General features: G+C 44.0%; 3 protein-coding genes across 3 annotated transcripts in view; 1 reads left to right on the top strand and 2 right to left on the bottom strand.

The window, feature by feature from the left end:
• Nucleotides 1-1,385: 1,385 nt before the first annotated feature.
• lsm7 (LSM7 homolog, U6 small nuclear RNA and mRNA degradation associated) lies at nucleotides 1,386-3,224 on the bottom strand. The gene is made up of 4 exons (XM_004570192.4): nucleotides 3,127-3,224; nucleotides 2,780-2,870; nucleotides 2,597-2,668; nucleotides 1,386-1,849 (listed from the first exon to the last, which is right to left on the bottom strand). The coding sequence occupies exons 1-4, from the start codon at nucleotides 3,130-3,132 to the stop codon at nucleotides 1,707-1,709; spliced, it is 312 nt and encodes a 103-aa protein (XP_004570249.1). The 5' UTR covers nucleotides 3,133-3,224; the 3' UTR covers nucleotides 1,386-1,706.
• A 164-nt stretch (nucleotides 3,225-3,388) lies between these two features.
• Nucleotides 3,389-10,224, top strand: LOC101472706 (kelch-like protein 23). Its single transcript, XM_004570193.4, has 3 exons — nucleotides 3,389-4,439; nucleotides 4,570-4,981; nucleotides 5,100-10,224. Exons 1-3 carry the CDS (start codon nucleotides 3,470-3,472, stop codon nucleotides 5,401-5,403), a joined length of 1,686 nt encoding a protein of 561 aa, XP_004570250.1. The 5' UTR covers nucleotides 3,389-3,469; the 3' UTR covers nucleotides 5,404-10,224.
• Nucleotides 10,225-11,167: 943 nt separating this feature from the next.
• LOC101487144 (ceramide synthase 2) overlaps nucleotides 11,168-17,872 on the bottom strand; it is a 13,420-nt gene continuing 6,715 nt past the window's right edge. The window contains exons 4-11 of the mRNA XM_014411468.2: nucleotides 17,553-17,671; nucleotides 17,000-17,057; nucleotides 16,826-16,876; nucleotides 15,746-15,838; nucleotides 15,226-15,354; nucleotides 12,216-12,322; nucleotides 11,876-12,032; nucleotides 11,168-11,796 (exon numbers count right to left, since the gene is read on the bottom strand). Of these exons, the coding sequence (XP_014266954.1) occupies nucleotides 11,599-11,796; nucleotides 11,876-12,032; nucleotides 12,216-12,322; nucleotides 15,226-15,354; nucleotides 15,746-15,838; nucleotides 16,826-16,876; nucleotides 17,000-17,057; nucleotides 17,553-17,671 (912 nt within the window). The 3' untranslated portion in view covers nucleotides 11,168-11,598. The remainder of the gene's footprint in view (nucleotides 11,797-11,875; nucleotides 12,033-12,215; nucleotides 12,323-15,225; nucleotides 15,355-15,745; nucleotides 15,839-16,825; nucleotides 16,877-16,999; nucleotides 17,058-17,552; nucleotides 17,672-17,872) is intronic.

Below are 17,872 nucleotides of genomic sequence, written 5' to 3'. Positions count from 1 at the left end.
AGTATTCCTTTCAAAACTTTAAGTTCATGACCGACATCATCACACTGTTAACTGGCCGCTCACACGGATCACTGAACATAACCAGCTGGTGTTTAAGTACAACGACCACTCGCTGTGAAGTCAGGGGGCTGAAACAGAAATCAGCTCTGGCCTTGTTGTATTTTTGTGATTTCATGGTGCTCCAGATGTTTGCAGCTGGTGAAACTGGACTGCACATCGATCAGCACACTGTGTACTATGATGCCATGCTGCTGTAACAGATTCATGTGTTTCAGCATCGTATTGCTGAAATATGCAAAGCCTTGCCTGAAAAAAGACACCACTGGGTGGGAGCATGTGTTGGTCTAAAACCTGTAAATACCTTTCAGCATATAGTCCACGTCCACAGACACTGACCCCCCCCCGTGACAGCAGGGATGGAGGCTTTTGAGCTTGGTGCCGACAACAAGCCTGATGGACCCTCTCGTCTTTAGGCCAAGTTTTCAAATAAGAATTTAAATTCCATCACAGTTTTCCGCCAGAGAAGGCCGGGACGTTTCTGGATCACGTGGCTTCTCTTCAGATTTCTTCTTGTCTTTAATGTGCATTTGTGGATGACACAGTGAACTCTGTGCAGTGATTTCCACAACAGGTACATGTCTGTTTTTATTAAAGTTTTTGATTTTTGGCCTCTTTTGATGTCTTGCACTGTAGACATATTGAGTCTTTAAGTTCTAAAACTTTCATCACAATTTGCATATTTCACAATTTCTGCGAAACTGTCTCTAAGATGCTTCTTCCACAGCCGATCATGTTGGGCCTCAACTGGCAACAGCTGCTTCGTACAACTACACACAAACAGATTACAGATTTATGAAATTTGCAAATCATTGCATTGTTTTTGTGCACATTTTAAAGAACGTGCCAACTCTTTTGGAATTGGCGTTGGATTGTTAAGCATTTGACGTATTTTTTTGCTGGCTAAGCTGGACAGCGAGCAGTGACGCTCAGCTGTAGAGCAGTGGGTCCAAAAGTATGGAGCGAGCCACAGAAGTCTGGATGAAAGGAGAAAAATAAAGCGGGAACTCAATTCAATAAAGGAGTTTTTAGGCAGGATAAACACGAGACTGCTGATGCAGTCATGCCTGTGTCTCTGAGTCTTTGCTTGGTTTTACTGAGTGATTAAAAACTGAAAGTGCGAGGTGTGAAATGGCAGAGAACCCGTGACACTCAGTGTACGAGATAAAAATGGAACCACATCTGAGCTGAGTCATGCTGCTGTTAAACTACAGCGACTTTCAGGAATCTAACTCACATTCAAAGTGGTCGTTTTCACAACCTTCATGTAATTCTGAAGGCAAAGATGTGCAGCCAGCAGAGTAGAGCAAAACTTCCAAAAGTCGGCATAATTACATTTTCACTTTATTTTCTTATCAAAACAACAAAGAATAGTAAAAAGTTCACTTATTCTGGATAAAAAGAAAATGGTACTGTTTACACATCCCACATTTATGGGCTCTTTACAACACAAATCTTTACAAATTTGCACATCAGACTGAAATAAAAGTGAAGTGCATTCAAACGTCTTTTTGCTGCTTAACTAAATCGTCTTGGCTCCATTAATGATCACCGTTATTGTTAAAACGAAATAAAAACTAAGGAAAAGAAACAACGAAATATTCAAGTGTGTACAAGTACGTGTAAGTTAGCAGGGGAGAGCTTGTGTGTTAGCCGTCCTGCTGCTGTATGAATGGGTTTGGTATGGCTTCCATGCCATCCTGAGGACAGATCAGCACTACGGAGGTTCCTCTGCAGACCACCAGCCCCAGCTGCCGGGTGTCTTCTGTCAGCTTCAGCTGGTCATCTGGATCTAAACACAGGAGTTGCAGGAGCACACAAGTAAGCGTCACATTATCTACGACAGCAGTCGATGCTGCACGATCAGTTTAAATACAGACACGGCTTTAACAGTAAGCCCCACCAGTGTTCAAGTAACTCCTATGAGCTACTCAGTTTCAGTTTTTTCAACCCTAACTTCACTGTGGTGTCGCTGAGAAGGTTTAGCCTTAATATCTCAGGTGCAGGAGCTCCACCCACCTGCTGGAGAGGAGCTGAGTAGCTATTTCAAACAGTCAATAACATGAGGCTCAGTTTAAGTAAAAAAAAACAACAAAACTTTAATTTAACTCAGCTGGGCTCACACTTACACCCACACGCTGACATGACTTTAGCATGAAAACTCCTCAGTGTGAGTGAAGGCTACAGCTGTCATAGCTCACACTGAGGCTGGTGGTCAGCCCTGAGCTAAGGATCAACGCTTGGTGAAACACACAGCTCGACTCAGTATACTAAATAACATTTCCCAGTTGTGGGACCATCGGAATACTTTCACCATCACCAGTAGCCTTATTTTATTTTACTGGGTCCTCCTTCAGTAGATGTGATCACAGAAACACTCAGGTTAGTCTGGGCACTGCCTCAGTGTTGCAAATGACTCATTTGGGTTCAGGTTAAAGGAAACGCAAAACACTTCAGTGCTGGCGCAGTCTTGTGTCATTCTTTGTTCCTGTAAATCATTTTTCCCTCGCATGGTCTTGACTTTAAAGCGCACACTTACCGCGCATATACTCAATAGTGCCGTCCAGCACCAGGTTCAGCAGAGGGTCAAATCCTTTAAGGACACCGCTGGCTGAGGAGGAAACAAATACACGGTGTAAAGTCTCCATTAGCTGGACATAAGGACAGCAAATCCCGCAGCGCTGCTTAACTGTTAGCTTGTTATCATAACTGATCCACCTACCTTCTCGTCCTCCTTGAAACTTTACACGAATCGGCTTATCGATGTATTTGGACAAGTCGAAGATGCTCTCCTTTTTCTTTTTGTCTTTATCCTGCGCAGAGAAAACAAAACACGCCGTTTGTGAGTCGCATGTGTGCTAGCCGCGCACACAAACACCAGCTGAGCATGAGCCCAGCTAGCTAGGCTAGCCGTGTTAGCTAACATGATACAACAAAAACACCTTATATTACTTTGAACGTGCTGATTTAAACCCGGGTTACGGCTGAAACACACACTCACGGGCTAACAGCATATCCGACAACGTTAAAGGTGCAAAGGCAGAAAAGTATTTGAATGTACGAACTCACCGCCATGTTAGCTGCGTGACACGGAAGTGAAATTTCGACCTCAAGAATGTTCCACCAATCAAAACACCGAGCGCCTTTACATGACGTCACTGCTTTTTAAAATGACTCTTCATGATTTAATTTAATGGGGCTGGTATGATAGGGTGAGTTAGTTTTTATATTATAATATTTTATATTATAACTCACAGTTTTATCATCAGCATCTGCTTTTGGAACTGACCCCCTTTTCCTTTGCTGTCAGTCGAGGGGGGGAAGTCTATTAATAGCACCAGCTGGTGTGTTGGAAAGCAGAGGACGAGGATCCGAGCAGAACACAGGAGGAGGGGTGGCTGTTTGTTGTGACATGGCTGACAGAGGTGACCATGAGCTGAAACTGCAGAGCTTTGAATTGACGCTTGTATCAGAAGAAGAGGATGAGTCTGCTTCACAGGTGAAGGACTCTGAGGCTGATATAACACCTGATGCTAGCCTACAAGTAGAAGGAGAGATTTTTTATGTCAACCGTCAACATCTGGCCCTGCAGAGCCCTTACTTCAGGGCTCTGTTCTTTGGCCGTGGGTTGGAGAGCAGCAAAAGGCAGGTAGAGATTAAAGGTGTGAGTCTGCAGCATTTCAGGACCTTGATGGAATATACCACAACATGCAGCCTGTCTCTGGACAGAGAAAATGTTACGGGCATCCTCGAGACGTCCGACTTTTTGCAGCTGGAGCGAGCCAGGCTGCTGTGCTGTAAGTTCCTGGAGCGTGAGCTGCACCTCAGCAACTGTTTGGGGATGATGGCCTACGCCTGGCAGCTGGGTTGCACTCAGCTTTATGCCGCAGCACGACAGGTGGTGCTCACTCACTTCTCCGCTATTTCAGCTGAAGAGGATTTTCTGTCACTCTCAAAAGAGTCAGTAGCAGATCTACTTGCCAGCGATGACCTAACCATCCATAAAGACGATCTGGCTCTGGAGGCAATACTGCGCTGGGTGTCATTTGACCCTAAACGAGAAGAATATTTCCTGGAGCTCATTGAGCTGGTGAGGCCTGAGTCTCTGTCGTTGCCTTTCATCACTGAACTCTTGACCAGAATGAAAAGCTCTGATCCCAGAGCCAGGCTCATCATAAAGCTCAATGAACATTTCCCAGCATCTTGGTCAGTGGGCAGGTCAATGATGAGGACCAGGGCCAGAGAGACCCTGTTCGTGCTGGGCGGGCCTCATGATCAGGAAGAACAGGCGCTGTTCCAGTATCACCCGATGAGTGGTAGATGGCAGAGCTGCGCGCCCCTGCAGAGGAAGAACCTCACACAGTACTCCGTGGCTGCAGTGGGTAATGGATGCATAATGAAACTGGCAAAAGTTAGATGTGTGCTTATTTTTCATGTGCTCGTTTTTATGATCTTACATGAATATTGAACATTAAATTTTCACTGATTTTTTAAAATTTCCTTTTTATTTAGGAGACAGTGTGGTCGTGACAGGTGGCTACTTCCGGGATGTTCTGTGGTTCAGTGTGGATTGGGTCCGGATCTACGAATGTGGGAACCAGCGCTGGGTGGACGGGCCAGCCCTGCAGAAGTCCAGACACAGCCACTGCTCCATAGGGCTCGAGTCACTACTGTATGTCCTGGGGGGAAGTATGGACGAAGGTCTTGTGGATGATGTAGAAAGGCTGGTCCTTGGGTCAGAGGAGGGTTGGGAGGCAGTGAGTCCCATGGTCAGGGCCGTAGAGAGGGCAGCCACTGCTGCTCTGGGGTCGTGTATCTACGTGGCGTGTGGGCTGGATGAAAATGGCGAGGTTTATGGTGGAATTCAGAGGTATGTGGCGAAGGAGGATCAGTGGGATGTGGTCTCCTATTCTCCATTTCCACGGTGAGTATCTTTCTGACACTGCCAGATTTACATTCTTATGAAGTTTGAGCTTTCAAATTAAATGATACAGGATGATCAGCTGACAATTAAACAGAAAGATTAATATGTTTTTCTTTAGATACGACCTGGTTGCCACGGAGCTCAACAGTGCCCTCTACCTGTTCGGAGGCCAAGCCCTTCGTTTTGACATGGAGACAGATGAGTGGACGGAGCTGGAGGAGGAATGTCTGAACAAAAAGTTCTTCTGTGGCTGCTCCTCAGTCACTGGGCAGATATACCTGCTCAGCGAGAGAAAGAGTAACAAAGCATTCCCGAACATGGTGCTGCTGGACCCTTACATAGACACCTGCATTGAGGTAGATGATGCTATACCCTGTCCCGTGCCCCTCAGAGGGTGTGTCACCGTAAGAATGATCCCATGATGCTCTATGATGGTTGAATGAATGTGGAATTGTGCAAATCTCTCGAGCCATCCCTCTTTCTTTATATTTGGTCAGGAAAATGGGAAATGGGTGCAGCAACTCGTGCAAACCTGAAGGGAAAGTCAATATTTGGTCTGACCACCTTTAATTTTTCAGCACAGGCTGAACTATCAGGCAAGCTTTAAGTAGTCTTCAGGAGTAGTTCTCCAGGCTTCTTGGAGGACATGCAAAGCTCTTCTTTTATTCTATTCTCTGTTAAGATGATCCCAGAGATCAATAACGATGAGTTCCAGGCTCTGTGGAGAGCAGGAAGCAGGCGGAGGTTTGAAAGTCAGAAGAAGCAGAATACATATGTGTGAACAAGAGGGAGACATGCAAAGAGCAGTGATGGTGAAGGTAGATCCGTTTAAATATCAACCATCCAAGAAAAGGGAGAGTCCAGAAGAGAGTGCAGTCAGGGTGGAGTGGGTGGAGACGAGTGTCAGGAGTGATTTTAGACAGAAGGATAAAAGCAAGAAGCTACAAGATGCTGGAGAGCTGCTGTGATGTTTGGAGATGCTAGAAGCACGCCTGGAGGTGGAGTGACGAGGACTGATGGAGCTAGAAACGAGTACAGTTAGAGAGGCAAGGCAGGAATGATTTGGACATGTGCACAGAAGGCAAGGCTGGACTGGGACAAAAAAATCGGCCCGGGCATTTTGACTAGAGACCGGCCCACCAGGATAAAGATTGAAAATGTGACGTCATTCAGGGGTAAAACCGCAAAGGTTTCTGGGAACTTGTGGCAAGAGGTACTAGCGCACGCAGGCTTTCAATTGAACTGAGTTACACAGCGATAATAAGAAACCCAAAAAATGTCAAGAAGCTGTTGTATTATTAAACTTCAATAGCCGGTCGCATGACAGCCACGGGAAGCCGACGGGTAAAGAGATCGTTTTTTTTTTTTATCGGATTACGTCGTTGAAGAGAAATTTTTTAAGCCATGTTTCCGAAGTAAGAGCCGACGGATGGTCTGGATATACCAAATATAACGTCCCAGAACTCTCCAGCTCACAGGTTAGTCTGCTCCAAGCATTCCCACAAAGGTCAGAGTTTTGTAGTAGTTAATACGTCATTTTTCTTAACATAATTAGTGATATAGGTTACAAGCAAGTCTGGCGCTGAACAGAAATTGTCGCGCTATGCTCCTTTATTTATTGTGCATAAATAGTGAATTGTCCTGACACAATATTGCGTTTCGCTTCTGTTATTATGGTACATTGACAAAAACATATACTTTTATTCACAGGATAAAACAGTTGTTTGTATCACTAATTGTCCAGTGCGATTACAGCATACAGTATTATTGTCACTGCTACATTTCTGTGATGCTACCAGAAATTATTTCCACTACTAATTAATTCAATTCAATTCAATTTCTTTATTGTCCCACAAGGGGAAATTAGTTTAGCAGCAGGAGGATAAGAACAAACAGAACAATACTATAAAACAATAATAACAATAATAATGATAGAAAATTCAAGGACAATTATTTGCCATTAAGGAGACAAGACGCAGTAGGGATAAAAGAGACCTGGAGTCTTTTAGTCCTCCTAGGAGGTACTCTAAAACGGCGGCCGGAAGGCAACAACTCAAACTCACTGTGAAGTGGATGGTTCACACAATTAATAATAGAATGAGCCTTTCTAAGCACATTTCTATTGTAAATGGCCAAAAGTCCATCTTGCCAGCGCCCTGAAATTTTGCTAGCAGTTTTTACCAGAAGTCCCAACCGATTCTTATTCTTCACCGTCAGGTTACCAAACCAGGCAACGATATAAAATAACATCACAGATTCGATAAAACTTCTATAAAACAAGGACAACATCTCAGATGAGACATTAAAAGATCTCATTTTCCTTAAAAAGAACAGTCTTTGTTGAACTTTTTTAGTAGTGGCATCAGCATGAGATTCAAAACACAGTTTATGGTCAAGTACCACACCTAGATATTTATAACTCTCAACGATCCCAATATCGGCAGTTTTAATGATAGTGGGTGATGAGCTATAAGAGGACTTCCTAAAATCAATAATCATGTCTTTAGTTTTTGACACGTTAAGTGAAAGGAAGAACTCATCACACCAATTCACAAAATCATCTACAACCTGCCCATGGCCTGACTCGTCCCCCACTAGAAGACTGACGATCACTGTGTCGTCAGCAAACTTCAGGATGTGTCTGTTTGTGAAATTGCTGCCACACTCATTCATGTACAGAATGAACAGAAGGGGAGAGAGGCAGCAACCCTGGGGTGATCCAGAAGAGGAGGAGAGCACATCAGAAAACACATGATTCACCTCACACATTGTGACCTATTAGTCAGAAAGTCTGTCACCCAGCCGACCAGACTAGTGTCAAGCTTGAAATGATTGTAAAGCCTGTCAGCAAGTAAGAGGGTTGAATTGTATTGAATGCCGATGAAAAGTCAGCAAATAATAATCTTGCATGGGTGTGGGGGGCCTCAAGATGCTTATACAAGAGATGCAGGAGTGTGACAGCAGCATCCTCCACACCTCTCCCTGCTCTATAGGCAAACTGGAAGGGGTCAAGATGGTGTTCAACATGCATTAAAATCTCCTTAATTATCTTCTCAAATGTCTTCATCACTAAAGAAGTCAGAGCCACAGGCCTAACATCATTCAGTGCCTTAGGAGAACTGCCCTTAGCAACAGGAACAATGACAGCATGTTTCCAAATCTTAGGTACCGTCTGTAGCTCTAAAGAAAGTGAGAAGATATAGTGAAAAATCCCACTCAGCTGCTCAGCACAAGTTCTCAGTACCTGTCCACAGATGTTGTCAGGTCCAGGACTCTTGCTTTTGGTATGTCTAAAAAGATGAGCTACCCCTGTCTCATCAATACAAATAGATTGGGGAGTGATGGTCCTTTCCCTCAGTGTGCTGGTCTGCCTAGAACAATCATAGTTCTCAAAACGAAGGTAAAAACTGTTAAGACTGTCTGCCAGATGTTTGTCAGAGGTAAACCCCTCTAAGGTAATGCTGCTTTTACCTTTCGTCTGTAGCCCTGCCATTGTTTTCATACCAAGCCAAGCTCTTTTGAGGTTGTTACTGCTGAGTTCTGCCTCAATCTTATTTCTATACCTCATCTTGGCAATCTTTATTGCAGCCCTCACCTCCTTCCTCAATATTCTCACAGTGGGAACGTCTCCCTCGTTAAAAGCAATTTTCCTTTTAAGAATCAGATCCTTAATATCTTTAGAGAGCCACGGTTTGTTATTAGGGAAAGTCTTAAATTCTCTGACTGGAACCACAGTCAGAGAATTTAATTACCGTTGAGCTCAAAGGTCCTATTAATAAACGGTTAACGAATGTGTATTTATGACGACGATTTGTGAGACTGGTAAACTTATGATACGTACGATGGTCTTTCGTTCTACACGGTGCATTTCAAGGTCCTGCACCCATCCGTCGGTAAACTGTACCTGGGCTTGTTGCAGTGACCTGAAGTTACTAAACTTCACGAGTGTATGCGCTCACTCCAAGAACCTATAATTATAAATCTGAGCGTGGTGAAAGTTGGGCACTCTGTCCACTCTGTGTGCTCGTAAGGGTCTGACCCGTTCACTCCTTTGATTTTTTCCTCGTATCTTTTCTTTTTGTTTTGTACATACCTTTTTTGTGCGGCAAAGAAAAAACAAGAAGGTATTGGAACCGGAGAATGAACGTTTTGCGGTGCTGCAAATGCTTGCATTTGATGCGATACTTGATTGTTTTGCCACTAGTTCCCGGCATGCAATGCGCGAAAATCACGTGATTGCTAAACAAGGGGGAGGGTGCATCCGGCCTCCTCGGCTGTAATTGGTCCAGCCGAGAGTCGATCATGACCAATTGGCCAATCCAACACCTTTCAGTACATATACCCTTCCTTAAAAAAAAAAAAAAAAAAAAAATCCATCGGCCCATAAAAACAAAAAGTCGCCAGCGGCCCACCGGGCAAATGCCCAGTGGGCCACTGGCCAGTCCAGCTATGACAGAAGGGATGGTAGATATATTGGACAAGGATGTTGAATATGGAGCTGCCAAGCAGGAGGCAGAGAGGAAGACCTCAGAAAAGATTCATGCATGTAGTGAGGTAGGACATGCAGACGCTCGGTGTGACAGAGGAGGATGCTGTCTGTCACACGGTGGAGTTCCTGCAGATCCCCAACTGCACTGGCTGAGACTCAAACCATGACAGAGCCTCCACTGTGTTTCACAGATGGACACACTGCTGTACCTCTCTCCTGACCTCTCCTGTACACACTGGCCACGATTTGAACCAAAAATTTCAAATGTAGATTCACTCCACAAGACTCGTTGCCACTAATTTTAAGTCCAATTTGGCAAACCTCTCCCTGTTTCCTTTCATTAAGAATGGCTTGTGGACAGCCACTGAGAACATTTCTGAGGAGGCTTCAGCGAACAGCAGATGGATCAGCTGAAGGGCCAGATGCATCTCTCAGGTCCTGTGTCACGGCTTTGCTTGTGTGTTTTTTTCATGCAACTCTTTAGGACAGGACGTTCAGAGACTGTTCATCTGCTGTAGACAGGCCTGCCACCTCTTTAATCCTCCACAGATGTTTAAGGACTCGCTGCGCAACATAAAAATGAATGAAAAAGCAGCCAACCTCCAACCTTCATGAAGCCTGGAGCAATACTGCTCAAGAGCACTTTACAAACATACCAAGAGGGTGTCAGTCACCTCGATAGCAAAACAAAGTTTGCACAGTACTGTGTATGGTTACCTGTCTGTGTGTGTGTGTGTGTGTGTGTGTGGGGGGGGTCTTCATTAGTATGAACAAAATGTAAAAGTGTTTAATAAAAGCTTGACTGAATTTGTACAGGTTTTATTCAGAAGTCATTTATTTAAACTGTTCGAGTTGTCACAAATCAACACTCATAATAAAAGTCAAATGCAGGTTTCATGAGGACATAAAGTGTCTCCTGCTTTTATATCTTCTTAAAAACAACATCCAGGTGAGTCTCATTCACTGCGTCGGCCGTTTAGCGCTCCAGCATTTCACTTTAAACCCCCTGCTGTGCGGTGGGCGTCAGTGACATCACACCCCTGCACAGACACGCCCTGTTTCTAGCCCTATCACAGCCATCGTTACATAAATGATGACTGGATTAGCATGTTCACCTGCAGCAGCACGGCGGGAAGACACATGTAAAATCACACTAGCAAGCATCAGAACACAATTTGGTAAATATTAAAATATACAGCTCCTAATATCTCTACATTCATTTTTACCCAGGAGCATTGCATCGATGCATTTAACGCCACTGTCTAAAATAGCTCAATAATGCCCATCTGTGTGAATCAGGTAGAAATGACAACACAAAAACACGTAACACACGTTACAATAAGGCCTTTTCAGTGTGTTGTTCCAAAAAGGGGAACCCTAGTAGCACATAGACTTCATATCTTAGTGTTCAAAACACAGCAGCCAAGGCACAAAACAAAAGACCCGAGTAGGAAATCATGCTGCCCGTGAGAAAAAGACACGATGCACAGACACGCACACGGTTCACGTCCGTGTTTGTAGAAGAAATACTTTTTGTAAAGGCATCAGAAAGGGCAGCGTCTTCTTTGTGCACCAGGGGGCGCCATAGTTCTCCTAAAAAGTCTAAATCTGTCGCAGAAAAATACAACTTCTTCAATCATACGAGGGATTCAAATACAGATTACAGTGAATAATGAATAAAAACAGCCAATAAAGTGATTTATCAACAGATTTACTACAATCAGAACTGTGTGCATGAGCAGCCATGTGGACATAAATCAGTCAGAGTAGTTTGTTCCATTTAAAATAGATTACACCATATTATACACAAGAATTAATATGTTTTAATACAAACAATATTTTTTTTAAGCTCTCACTCAAAAAAAAGCAAAGATGAACTAAAACGCTGTCCTGAATATTTTCAAGTTCTTATACTACAGGGACCAGAAACGGCATCGCAGTGATCACGCGCTCTCATCATACGTGTTATTGTTTTGATATTAGTGTTATGAGTGGTGTCACATTCGGTGGATCAACAATCATCTGTGCTTCTTTGCTCAGAGGCAAACCTACCCTGACCTGAAATCATCAACGGACCATGTTGGAGACATGGAAGTGGAAGCGAAGCCGTGGACTCGATGTGAAGCCACTATCTGGTTTTGGGTAGTCTGCTGTTTCTATTTGTCTGGTTGGTCAGGTTGTTCAGGACGCAGTTGTTAGCCAGCGATGCCAGTCTGGAGTTAATCGCATCCTTCCTCTGCTCCCAGCTGCACTCACCCCCGTCTTCCTCTTCTTCTTCATTGTCATCTACCGGACTTTCCTCGTCGCTGCGCACGTCACCCTCGATCTGTGGAGAAGAATAAAAGTTAACCATCCGATTCCTCGTTTCCTGCTATCGCTGCTGCTTAAACAGCCTCTCGTCTCACCTTGCCCATAAAGGCAAACCTGTAGACCATGCGCAGGATGAGATAGGCCCAGTAGATGTGCAGCAATTGTAGCACGAACAGAAGAGCGTTGAAGAAATAATAACCAAAGAAAGGCTCGTAGAACTGCATTGAAACGATCAGGGTGGTGTGGATGATCCTGGAGGGCAAACACAGAAACAGTGAGATCAGCTGTTCCTACAAACTCTCGGGCTTCAGAGCATCATGCGTCGTACCGATAACGGGAAACTTTATCTGTGCTCTAAGACAAACTGTACATCAAACCTAGTTGGACATTTGCACACCAACACATGAAACTACGTCTGATTTAACAGTTTCTTACCTGCTTGGAAAGACATACAGCCTCGTGACGAGGAACACCAGAGCAAAGAGGACAAACAGGACGTCGCATGTCTTCGCCCACAAGGCGTAGTGTAGCATCTTACCCACCTGTCAGAGAAAGGAAGGTAAAAGTTCCTGTGACTTAGAAAAGACAGTGAAGACGTTTAGGTTAAGTGCTGTGGGTGTGAGCCCACCTCCCCACAGCTTCCTGTTCATCGGCCCCTGACAGTAACGACCTGCTCAGGTGTTTTCAGGTTATGTCATCAGGTTTGATTTGTGGTCATACAATTACTGATGTTCTAATCTCGGACGTACGCCAGGGTCAGCTCCACCCCCATTTTCACTTTTAAATATAAAAAGTCATTTTTAAACATCGAGCACTTCAGTGTGTTTGTCCTGCAGGGGTCTCAGATCTGAACAGGTTCAAGTGTAAAGACGTCACCTGAGTTTACTGACTCGAACGTTATCTCTTTGTTCCAGGTGGTTTTAGCGCAGCGAGAGAGAAAACAAGTGGGTGTGGCTGGCTCGAAATCAAACCTCAGACTCACTGATGAACTCACCTGCACTCAGTAACTAATCATCTATTGGATATGAAGCCAGCATCGTTTTCCCTTTATGATTTTTATCAGCGTCCAGGCGACACCCTGTCACGCCCGAGTTGACACGACTGCATATTTCCTCATCTCATGTAACGCGGAAACAATCATCATCGTCACTTCTTATCATTGAAACAGCCTCACAACACCCACGGACAAAGGAACAACTGTCACCGAGGTGGTCAAACCTTTACAGCCAGGACAAGCAACAACAGAACGAAACCTCTCGCTGTGCGCGGCTCACAGGACGTGTGTGCTCGTATGAAAGAAGAAGGAAATTCACAAAAATACACAAGTTCCTTGTTTGTGCAATAATCTGCCATTTTAAACGTTTGTGTGCGAGCATAACGATGCAGTCTCCTCCACACTGCGCCGTGCAAAAGTCTCGAACCACCACTCAGTGTTTTATATTTTGCTTCCGAGGTGCCAGGCGCTCCTGGAATTTTTAAAAGTAGCCTTGAGCAGCGGTTTTAAACTTTCTCACCCATTTTCAGTCCAGTCCTTGGACCTGAGTCACTTAACACTAGGGCTGCCACAAACGATTATTCTGATAGTCGACTATTCAGATCATGCATCCATTGGACATACAGCGTACAGCTTATTGCACCAGCAGCATCTGCTCTTATATAACTATCATTAGCTTACAGCTTTAAGTGTTTAAGGTCTGTGCTAACTAAAAATAAAGACAAGATGATAGTTTATTAAATTTTAATGACATTTGCAGATTGTTTCGGTGAAGTTTAATAAACTCCTTGCTATCTAAAATATAACAGGACACCGGAGTAAATTCTGGAGCATCTCACACTTCTGATAATCAGCTGTCTGCTTGACGTTTATTCAGCTGTGTAAAAACTATAACTTTAATCTCAGCCAAACCGATTTACTCAGGAACAAATAAAATACTAAAAAAAGCCAAACAACAACATTGTTAAGTTATCTAAGTGACTCATATGTCATGTTTAACCTGAGTAGCGAAAGACGGCGGTGGGTTTGAAGACGATTTGCCGGGAGTCCGGTGTTCTCACGGCTCTAGTTAGCCTAGCCCCCGCCTAGCTAACGAGCTGGGTAACAGACGTCTCCGAAAACGTCGGAGCGCTTTTGAAAATATGCGGTGTCTTGATAAACTGAGCAGATATTTGAGGTTTACACAGCTACATTCTCGCCTGAAAATATGTTAAACGTTTATTTTGTGACCAATAAAGAATAATAAGAGTAATATTAAAACTAACTAGCTGCCGCCATTGTTGGAAACTGCGCTGAGCCGCGCTATGAATTCTGGGACACAGTTTCTTCTTCTTCGGGGTTTAACGGCAGCTGGCATCCTTGTACATGCAGTGCTGCCATCTTCTGTTTCAGTCCGTTATTACACTCTTAAATCCTGCTACTGATTCCTGCGTCTTTTGTGATCTTACAAAGCTTCAAACGACGCGTCGACTATTAAATCAGTCGTGACTAGTCGACTAATCGTGGCAGCCCTAGTTCACACTGATGAATCGGTCAAGCTTGAAAAAAATGCAACTCAAGTGTTGTGTCTACACACAGCAGACAACTTGGCAAAGACCCAACTCAAGTTGAACCTCGAGGCACTTGCAGGTTATTAGCAGCCTGCTGACCGACTCCCATTTCTTTTGTTGAACTTGTGAAAAAGGCCAATCATAACAGAGTTTGACAGGAATATTTCAGCATCATGTGAAGTGTCTCTGTGAATATTTTTAAGGGAAATGAACACACAGAGGACGAGAAGAAATCCTGTCCTTGAAAACTTGGGAAAAACCAGCAAAGACCTGTTCCGGGACCCGAGGGATACATCTGTCCCTTCAGCTAATCGTCTACTGTTCACTGAAGCCTCCTCAAAAATGGTCTCAGTGGAAGGGTGGCTGTCAAAACGTTACTCTTAAGGCAGGGAAGCAGGGAGAAATGGGTGGGCTATGCCAAATGACACAAGAAATCCAAAGAAAATCAGTGTCAACAAGTCCTGTGAAGTGATGAATCCACATTTGATCCAAATTTTGATTCACCATTTGGAAAGCATCCGATTGGCAGCACTGACAAACAAACTGCCACTGCAGTCAAAACGAACCTGGATGGAAAACATGGACCAGCCTCCCAGAGCCTGTTCATAGTTTCCAGTGTGGTATCATCCTGACAGGGAATGGAACAAAGTACAGCCTCCAAGAAGAGAGCTTTGGGATGTGCCTCGTGAAGCCTCACAGAGTTCAGGCTGTGTTCCAAAATAAAGGTGGTCATACGAACATTGACTTCCCTGCTGTGGCAGACGCTTGTGAACGAGGCAGCGTATAAAAGTCACTTTCATTTCCAAATATGCTGCACTTACTTCCCTTTTGTTAGAAAACAAAGAATGAAGTAGTGGCGTTTGTACTCACAGTGTATCTGGAGGCAGGTGTGGTGTTTTACCTCGAGAATAATGTCGGCAGAGTCGTGGACCAGCATCACCAAAGTGCCCACCCTCACATAGTTGGCAATGTAGGAGAAACCGATGAGAATTATGGTGGCAATATGATGAACCACCTGCTCCTTGAAATCCTAAAACACAAACACACATGCATGCACGCATTTAAAAACATGCAGCAGCATAAACAGCAGCTGCACGGGTGCCGTTTGAAACCAGCATGATTGTCTGCACTGATTCGTTAATTTAAATAATACAAATATGACAGCAGCAAAGCCTCCTGAAGGACAGAAGCACTGAAATGATTATAGTATTCAGTACAGTTCAGGTTTCTGTGGAGAGACTGAACTGAATATTTAATATACTGTAACACTCAAAGTACAGAGTTATAGATAATTACAGTTACAGATAATCCAGAGCATAATCTGCATTTGCTTTTTTTACCATTGGACTAAAACGTTACATTTCAGGGATTAAATGTGGAATAATAATCAGGTTCTTTATGTGTTTTCAGTTAATACTCACTTTTCGCTTCACATCCACAGAGATGCTCAGAAGCAGCGACAAATAGAAGCTCATCTCCAACATGTAATACCAGTAATGAGCCTCAGACACAGGCTGATGAAGGAGAGGGAGAGAGCAGCTCAGTGTGATCATTCAGTGGTTAAACAGAAGCTTTTCCAACACCATGCTTATTTGTCCAGACTTAGAAAGCAACAATGGTGATGCACGCAGCAGCATTCACAGACAGATGTGTTAGACTGTTAATCACTGAACTCCAACGTGAACTCTAACTACATGCTTTTGAGGAACTGAAAGAGTTTAATAAACAGTTTTCTGAACTGATTCCTTTAAGTGTGCTGAAGCAGGTCTGGACTTTTTGGGGTAGTGCAGGCAGATATTCAACTCTGCTGAGTATTTACAGCTTCACCTGTCTAATAGCTTCAGGGCTAAAGTCTAGCAAAGGTTCAGTGGCCACGTAAGAACTCCTCGCTCTCATTTACAAGCACAGAGGACGTGCTTCATGCACAGGAAGTCATGGTGTAATCTTAAAGAAAAACATTTGGAGAAGACTCAAAAGTGAAAGTTTGCAGCGACACAATGACAGGAAGTTGACTCAGGTATTTACCCTAAAATACGTCCTTTCTACCCGTCTGAGAAAAAAATCAAGTCTGCAGTAGCAGAGCTGTTATCGGTTAAATGCAGATAAAGAGAGCCGTGGCTTCCAGGGAAGAACGTGTGCCATCATCCACACGGCAAGTTAAAAACTCAGGCAGGAAGGAAACCACAAAAGCATTCAGAGCTTTGCAGTCAAGGAAGTCGCAGTTGAAACATTGTGGATGGAGTCTGCATTAAAAACGATCAGCGTGCTCTTTCTGCACTTTCCTTGCTTTAAGTAGATCCTATTGTTCTTATGACCTGAGTGATGCAGATTTTCAGTTTTAGCTCACAGACATCTCTGCCACTTAATTCTTCATGAATATAAATGTTAACTTAACAACAGAGCAAAGAATCAAATGACCATGAATTAAAGAATCTACGACTCATGTTACACTTGCTGCAAACCCCAGCATTTACACCCCAACGGCAAAATCTGTGTCCTACCTGTTTGGGATAACCCCTCCAGCACTCGCTCTGATCCCAGAACCACGGCGTCTAGAGGATGGAGGAAACGATAAATCTCTGTGCCTCGATCTTACTTCAACAGCGTAGTAAGCAGATGTAGATTCTCAAAATTCAGTGAAAGTCTTTTAAAGAAAAAAGTGACGACACACTTACATCAATTAAAGAGCCGAGCCCTGCTGTGAACGACGTGAGGTAGAAGAAAAAGCGCCAGCTGCAGATAAGAACAGACGCATCATCGATTAGCGCTGGGATGTCACAGTGGCCCACTTTGATTTTAAATGGGCGAGACGAGTGACAAGAAAGTTTTCGTTTATGAACAAAACTATCATGACCTGGATGATAGTTTTGTAGATGAATCAACAGAGAGACTGAAAATGTCGTTTATATGGTGGTAATTACTTTGGTGTAGCATGAAGCTCCACTGTGGACGTCTTTATCATTCAGAAAAGCTATAAAACTTAAATGTTGTAAGAAAATGTAAAAATTCTGTTCACATTTTCCAAAGCCATCTAGTGGGCCGGATCGGTGTCTTTGCTGGGCCCATTCTGGCCCCTGGGCCTTATGTTTGACACCCCTTATTAGCGGATGCTGTGTAAATGAACTACATAGTTCTATGAGATCAGACAAAGATGTGACCAGGCACACGTGTGACATCCGTCCAACAGGAAATTGCTCAACGACTGAGTGTATGAGAAGAAAAACTCACGAGGCCTCGCAGAACTTTTTGGTGCTGCTGGGTCTGTCCTGGTTCCTTCTGTGTCTAAACCAGGTCTGGATCTTTCTCTGCGAGAGTCCACACTGCTTCCCCAGGCCCACCACTTCACTCTGAGCGCACACACACACACACACACACACACACACACACACACACACACACACACACACACACACACACACACACACACACACACACAAACACACACACTATGTAAATACGAGCTGCTTTCTCATAGCAGGCATTGTTACAGCTTCATCACAGCTCTCGTCCTGTCGACGTGTAGCTCTGCACCCACAGAGATAAATGTG

This window comes from Maylandia zebra, linkage group LG23 (genome assembly GCF_041146795.1).
Source record: "Maylandia zebra isolate NMK-2024a linkage group LG23, Mzebra_GT3a, whole genome shotgun sequence".
Taxonomy (NCBI): domain Eukaryota; kingdom Metazoa; phylum Chordata; class Actinopteri; order Cichliformes; family Cichlidae; genus Maylandia; species Maylandia zebra.
Note: the sequence above shows the minus strand (reverse complement) of the source record. Positions and strands in the feature narration are given on the sequence as shown.

Bases quoted from the DNA above. Each gene is read 5' to 3' on its own strand.
- lsm7 (XM_004570192.4), bottom strand. The intron at 2,669-2,779 runs GTAGGTGGATCA...TTTCCTCCTCAG, and splicing joins GTTTCAAGGAGGACGAGAAG to CCAGCGGTGTCCTTAAAGGA. The intron at 1,850-2,596 runs GTAAGTGTGCGC...TCCTGTGTTTAG, and splicing joins CACTATTGAGTATATGCGCG to ATCCAGATGACCAGCTGAAG.
- LOC101472706 (XM_004570193.4), top strand. From the start codon at position 3,470: ATGGCTGACAGAGGTGACCATGAGCTGAAACTGCAGAGCTTTGAATTG. The intron at 4,440-4,569 runs GTAATGGATGCA...CTTTTTATTTAG, and splicing joins GTACTCCGTGGCTGCAGTGG to GAGACAGTGTGGTCGTGACA. The intron at 4,982-5,099 runs GTGAGTATCTTT...GTTTTTCTTTAG, and splicing joins TCCTATTCTCCATTTCCACG to ATACGACCTGGTTGCCACGG.